This window comes from Pistacia vera, unplaced genomic scaffold (assembly GCF_008641045.1).
Source record: "Pistacia vera cultivar Batoury unplaced genomic scaffold, PisVer_v2 Contig421, whole genome shotgun sequence".
Taxonomy (NCBI): domain Eukaryota; kingdom Viridiplantae; phylum Streptophyta; class Magnoliopsida; order Sapindales; family Anacardiaceae; genus Pistacia; species Pistacia vera.
Window position 1 is genome coordinate 1,336,396 of NW_022196248.1, and position 7,602 is coordinate 1,343,997.

The 7,602-nt window shown below is 35.6% G+C and overlaps 1 protein-coding gene across 1 annotated transcript; it reads left to right on the forward strand.

The window, feature by feature from the left end:
* Positions 1-912: 912 nt before the first annotated feature.
* LOC116142944 (zinc finger MYM-type protein 1-like) lies at positions 913-3,273 on the forward strand. The gene is made up of 2 exons (XM_031428359.1): positions 913-2,788; positions 2,978-3,273. Exons 1-2 carry the CDS (start codon positions 913-915, stop codon positions 3,271-3,273), a joined length of 2,172 nt encoding a protein of 723 aa, XP_031284219.1.
* The last annotated feature ends 4,329 nt before the right edge of the window (positions 3,274-7,602 follow it).

Below are 7,602 nucleotides of genomic sequence, written 5' to 3' on the forward strand. Positions count from 1 at the left end.
TTTCTTCAGTCTGGCTAACACAAACCAAAGAGAATGATGACTTTGTGTTGTACTGAAACCGAGCGGATATGTATCATGACATGTCATATTTGTGTTCTTATTTTTATTTATATTTATCAAATATACTCTCAAAACCAGGGGCGGATGGAAAGTGTATTAAGGGTGGGCCATGACCCACCCTCAATTTATAAAAAAAAATAATTAAATACATTATCTTATTTACTTTGATTTTGGCCCACCCTTAATTTTTATTGTAAAATATTAAAAAATTATGGCCCACTCTCAATTTTGGAATTGAAAGTCTTGGCCCACTCTCTCCTTTAGTACTAAAAAACTTGCTCACCGCCCACCTTCAATTTTTTAATGAAACGTGTGAAATTATAATCTTCCTCTGCAGTTGCAATTTGCAAACCCTCAGCAAGTGTAAGTCAGTGCGGTGGTCGCTGGTGTCTTCCACAACTCCTGTGCTGGATTGGTCCTCTCCCTAATTCCTCTTCAACAAAATTCTATCAGTTAATTTTTCTCTGGTTAGTATTTTTTTCTTTGTGTATAGTGTTTTTTTGTTATTTGTGTGTATTAGTATAATAGCATTGTGCATTGAATTTTGTATTGAGAAAACTTTTAGGAAAAAAGGGGAAGTTTTTAGATTCTAATATTTTGTGATAGGTAAATGATTTCTTTGTGGTCCCAAAATTTGGAAGAAAAATAATATATAGACAATAGAAATAGAAATATAGATAGAATCAAGGAGGGTTTTATTTTTATGTATTGTTTAAATCTTTAAGACTTTAAGTTGATGATTAAAAAACTTTAAGTTGGAAAATTTAGAATTTCTATAGTTATTATAGAATGCAATGAGTGAGTTAATTTATTTCTTTGTATTTATATAATTTTATTTCTTTGTATTTAGATATGGAAAAATATTTTAAAAGAAAGTCAATTGCTGAGACATCTCAACTTTGTTCTGGTGTCAATGATCATGAAAACCAACCTTTTTCAAAGAAAAATTGCTTCGAAGTTGACTTGGAAAATCTTCCTTTTGATCCTGGATTTCGACCAAGAATTACGTTTTATCATCCTAATGTTCGAGACCAAGTCAGAATGCGTTATCTACAAAAGGGTCCTTGTCAACCTCGTAACCATAAGTTTCCCAAATCAAAATCTGGTGATCATGAACGGAGTTTCCAATGTTCTTGGTTTGACAAATATCCTTACTGGTTGGAATATAGTATTGAGAATGATGCTGCATATTGTTTATGTTGTTATCTTTTCAAACCAGATATAGGTGAGCAAAGTGGTGGTGATTCTTTTGTTCTTGATGGGTTTCGCAATTGGAAGAGACTTGAAAATTTTAAATATCATATTGGAGGTCCTAACAGCTATCATAATCAAGCTGTGAAAAATTGTCAAGCTTTGATGAACCAAAAGCAGCATGTAAGTACAATTATTAATAAGAAATCTGACCAACAGCGAGAAGATTATCGTATTCGGTTGAAAGGATCAATTTCTGCTAGTCGGTTTCTTCTTCGGCAAGGATTGCCTTTTCGTGGCCATGATGAGTCTGTTAATTCAATGAATCGGGGAAACTTTCTTGAACTTTTACACTATACAGCTGAGCAAAATGAAGAATATAGATTAGTCGCATTGGAGAATGCTCCTGGACATGATAAATTGATTGCTCCTAGTATCCAAAAAGATATAATCAATGCATTTGCAGTTGAAACCGTCAACAAACTAATTAGTGATCTTGGAGATGCTTTTTTTTCTATACTAGTTGATGAAGCTCGTGATGTATCCAACAAAGAGCAGATGGCAATTATCTTACGTTATGTAAATAAAAAAGGATGTGTTGTTGAGTGTCTATTGAGCATTATGCATGTCACGGATACGACTGCTTTGTCACTAAAGATGGGAATCGAATCATTGTTCTCTAAATACAATTTGAGCATATCAAGATTACGTGGACAAGGTTATGATGGTGCGAGTAATATGCGAGGTCAGTTTAATGGGTTAAAAGCACTTATATTGAAAGATAATGAATATGCCTTCTATGTGCATTGTTTTGCTCACCAACTTCAATTAGCACTTGTAGCTGTGGCAAAAAAGGATACAAATATTGAGAGACTTTTTTTGAAAGTTTCTTGTGTGATAAATATTGTTGGATGGTCACCTAGACGTAGGGATCTTCTTAATGAGAAACAAGCATTGAAGGTGAAAAAAGCTATTGAAAGTGGTGAGCTTTCAACAGGACAAGGTCTTAATCAAGATACTAGTCTTAAGCGACCAGGGGAAACACGGTGGGGTTCACATTATGGGACTTTATTGAGCTTGATTAATTTGTTTTCATCTGTTATTGAAGTGCTTGAGGATCTTACTGAAAATTCTGATAATCGAGTTGAAGCAAGTGATTTGGTGGATTATATGACTTCTTTTGATTTTGCTTTTAACCTGCACATGATGAAAAACATTTTGGGAATCACATTTGAACTTTCACAAGCATTGCAAAGGAAGGATCAAGATATTATAAATGCTATGTCTTTGGTTCACTTGTCAAAAAGAAGATTATTGTTGATAAGAAATAACGGATGGGATAATCTACTTGATGAAGTTTCTCATTTTTGCATTGCTCATAATATAGATATGCCAAATATGCAAGAGAAATTTGTTGCACGAGGGAGATCGCGGCGTAATGTTCAAGAGATGACAAATTTATTTCATTATCGTGTTGAGTTGTTCTATGCCATAATAGATTTGCAACTATCAGAGCTTGACAGTCGTTTTAATGAAGGTAATACAAAATTACTTATTTGCATGGCCTCCCTAAATCCAAGTGATTGCTTTCAAGCATTTGATAAGGGAAAATTAGTTTGTTTTGCTCAATTTTATCCACTTGAATTTTCTTCTACTGATCTTATGGCACTTGAACTTCAACTTGATAATTACATTGATGATATGCGCTCAAATAGTGATTTTTCAGAACTAAATGATATTATCAGTCTTGCTCAGAAAATGGTTGAAAAGAAGAAGCATCTTATTTACTCATTGGTATATTTGCTCATCACATTGGCTTTAACCTTACCAGTTGCAACTGCAAGTGTAGAGAGGGCATTTTCTGCTATGAAAATTGTGAAAACTCATTTACGCAATCGGATGGGAGATCAATTCTTGAATGATAGTCTAATTCCATACGTTGAGAAAGATATATTTGACAGTGTTGATAAAGAGATGGTCATGCAACGATTCCTCAATATGAAGCCCTGCCGAGGACAATAGTAAATGTAATTTTTTTTTTTGTGACAATATTGACTGGAAAATAGAATACGAATGTTATATACAATTGATTTTTATTTGGCCCACCCTAGAAGAAATTTCTGGATCCGCCCCTGCTCACGGTCAAGCCCATATGTTGGGTCATGCCTATTATTGGAGGTAATTGTTAGCTCTAACTCCTCACCCACTGGTCAAACACTCGGCTCAACTAAACATGGGCTCTGATACCATAACAGAATTTAAAGTGGGCCTTACTCCTTACCCAATAAGGCATTATTGAATGGGAGGATTACCCCCTCTTATAAACTAGTAGGTTTAAGGGTGCCTAGTCCGTGTGGGACTCTAAACACTCCTCCTCACAGTCAAGCCCATATGTTAGGTCATGCCTATTATTAGAGGTAGTTGTCAGCTTTAACTCCTCACCCGCTAGTCAAGCACTCAACTCAACTAAACCTGGGCTCTGATACCATGATAGAATTTAAGGTGGGCCTAACTCCTTACCCAATAAGGCCTTGTTGAATGGGAGGATTACCCCCTCTTATAAACTAGTAGGTTTAAGGGTGCCTAGTCAGTGTGGGACTCCAACAGGCTCGGCTCGATTACATCCCTATTCACATCTAGGTTGAATTACTAAATTACTTGTAAATTTTGTATTTTAATGAAAATTTAAACTAGCATGTAAAAGGTAATTGATTATAATTACAAAGCACAATAAAGGTATATAAGACCAATGAATCCAAGTAAACTCGCATGCAACTTAAAGTATTGCTTTTTGTAGGAACGGACGTTTAACTCGCCCCACCCCCGAGTAGAAGAAAATTCCCTATCCCCAAGGACAGTGATAGAGTTATCCCTGTCCCGCCCCACAAACTATACATTTATTAAGAATTTTATATTTTTTCCTTTATTAGATTTTGTATAAAGTTAGCATCCCACGATTTAAGAATTTTAAGTCATGTATCAAATTTTGTGATTGTTATCTTATATTTATTATTGTATATTTTAATTATGGAATAAAAGTAACTTAAGATGAAATGGTATGATTAATATTAACTTATACTATTATAGGTGATAATTTAATCCATTTACTAATGTTTTATTCTTTTTGTTATATTTCTTAATTCCTATTGTTAATTTGTTATACATATTCGGCGGCGTTTGGATCATATAATGTTTTACTATAGGAAGATGTTATATTAACGGAAAGTTAGATCACATTTAAGATTACTGGCAATGTTTAAAAAATGTGTTTTATTGGTTCGAATAAATTGGTTAATAATATATTTGATTGGGAGGATAAATGGGTGGGTATGTTATATAGATTACTAAATTACCTTTCTTTTTAAATATTATTTTTTTTGAATCATTTCTTTGAACCCTCTACATTTGAAATTTTGCTAAAACACCCCAGCCACATAAAACTTTAATTTGTAGCAAAATCACCCCCACCCACTCCAAGCCACTGCCGACAACTAGCCACCACCATTGGTTGCCACCACCACTGGTCGCCACCAATAGTTGACGAAATGGCACAGATTGGTCATATATGGCCAGCTGTGCACCGGCAAAGCCATTTCTGACCATGGGTCACAAATCCATGGCCTTTTCACAACCAAAGATGTAGCCGTGAAACAGCCACAAATCTAGCCGTGAAAAGGCCAAATCTTTGGCCATGAAATGACGAATGTTTCACTGCTAAGATCTGTTGGCCATTTCACGGCCACATCTTGTCCATGGAACGGCCATAGAAACAACTAGATCTAGCCGAAAAAGGCCAATCGTGCGCCATTATGGTGACTAACGTCGGCAACCAACAGTGGTGAGTAACTGCCAATGGTAGTCTTGGGTGGCTGGGGATATTTTGTTAATTTTTAAACTTTTTGTGTTTAGGTTGTTTTAGCTAATTTCTCAAATGTAAGGGTTGGGTAATTGTTATCTGGTAGACATTTGAGAGCAATTGTGTCCGAAATGGTTTTTAATTAAGGGCAAAATAGGTATAAAAATCATATTACCCAGTAAAGTTTTAATAACATCCCTAGGAGAGGGTACAGATTGGCCCCCACATTACCAACAGTAAACGCTATTTGCAATAAAAGATTCTCATAATATTTTATTACTTGCAAACCAAACACCAGAATCTTGCAAAATATTATAAACAAAGATTACTCCCGTTATCTTATGTTAACCATGCATGCAAGCCTCAAAAGACTCAAGCAAGAAACGACATCCCTCTGTGTCATTTTTTTCTTATTTTCAATTCAGCTAACATTGTCCACGTGAGCTTTTTCTTCTTCAACTCAGGAAGCGTTGGCTGTAACGAGAAAAGATTCCTACTTAATTGAAGAGTTCAAATAGAAAGTTTTGTGTTTGTTTGTTATTCTGATGAATGGTAGAGATTTAAAGTTGACAATGATCGTAACAAACTTTCCTATATATTGTAAAGAACTGTATCTTTTGTGTATGGAAAAATAGTTACTCATTTTTTAGAAACGTTTCAGCTATTACTCTGTTTTTGAGTTCTTTATATGGTATCAGAGCTTCTCGACAAATGTCAATGGCAGATCCAAAAACTCCTTAATTTTTAGCCTTCAACCCAGAAGGAAAAATGGTGAACTCACTTTCATCCTCAGCACTCAACAATGCATTACCTACTATCACAGTGAAACTAGGCGAGAAAAACTATGGCTATTGGAAATCACAAGTCTTTCCAACCTTGAAAGCAAACGAATTAGGAGGATTTGTGTCAGGTGAAAAACTTTGTCCTCCTTCTTTTATCCTTTCTGAAACTGATGAACCAAAGAAGACAGTAAATCCAGAATATATCTTATGGAAAAAAGATTGATCAATTTGTGTTCAGTTAGTTAATGTCCTCCATCTCTGAAAAATGTTTAGGCTTGTAGCTAACTATGAAACCACATGTGAAATCTGGCACACTCTAGAGATGCATTTTCTAACAAATTCTAAGGCTAAGATTCTGCTTCTAAGAAATCAATTAGAAACCACAAGAAAAGAAAATTCCAATATTAACGAATATGTGCTAAAAATGAAAGAGATTGCTGGATCCTGAACCACAAGCGGTGTGACGGTGACTGATGAAGACTATTGTTATATTTGCTTGATGGACTTGGACCGGAGTATGATGCCATGGTAGCAACCTTAACCGCTAGAAGTAATGAAGTATCACTGCAAGATGCGCAGTTCCTATTGCATAAACATGAAATGAGGATGGAGAAACAACACTCAGCTTATATAGGATTCCATGAAGTTGTCGCCTTCATTACAAACAAATAAATTGTTAACTCACAACCTCAACCAGTCATGTCAATTTCAAACACCTCAAAGCAGCAACAAAATCAATTTACACTCCTCACAGAATCAGAATGAGCCGAAGAACTCCTATCAGCTTGCTCCAAATTTTCAAACCTATACTCCAAATTTTGGTTGAAGTAGAGGAAGAGGAAGAAACTTTGACAAACCACAATTGTTTTGCCAATTGTGTAGGAAGAATGACCATTTGGCGCTCCAATGCTACCATCGCTCTGATACCTCATTTCAAGGTAATCAAAATCACAAGCCTTCTTTTGGTTTTGAGTATAATTCATCACCACAACCTAATCAGAATTTAGGTCATGCTCAAGCTTATCTTGCCAATACCCAACCTGGTTACTTCAATTATTACTCCAACCAACCTTTCACTAATTCACCTCCAACTATGTACTCTCAAATGACTCCTCAGAATGTTGTACCAAACAACCACTCACCATCTTAGATCAACATGTCACAACAGCACTCTGGTAGTTCAGGGGTAAATCAACTGACACAATTCTTTGGAGCAAAACAATCCAATCCAATAGCAACACCTCTCATAGTAGTAGACCCTAACTGGTTTATTGATTCTGGAGCAACTCATCACATAACTCCTAATCTTCAAAACCTCTCTCTCAAAAATCAGTACGCTAGATCAGAATCCTTGCAAGTCGGCAGTAGCCAATGTCTGAATATTTCTTATACAGGTTTGACTACTCTCCCTTCCTTTTGTGTTGACAGATCCTTACACCTCAAAAATATTCTTTGTGTTTCACATGTGACAAAAAATCTGGTTAGTATATCCAAAATAACAAGGGACAACAACGTTTTGGTTGAATTTTTTGTCGATACTTGTGTTATTAAGGACAATGCTTCACAGGTGGTTCTTCTTAAGGGCTTCAAGCATAATGGCTTATACCAGCTTAATGTTCCCACTGGAAATGGTGTAAGTCAGCAAGATGTGTCCATTCATCCAATTCCTCTCAGTCCAATCTGTCACAAGCCTTAACCACCCCTTCAGCATCT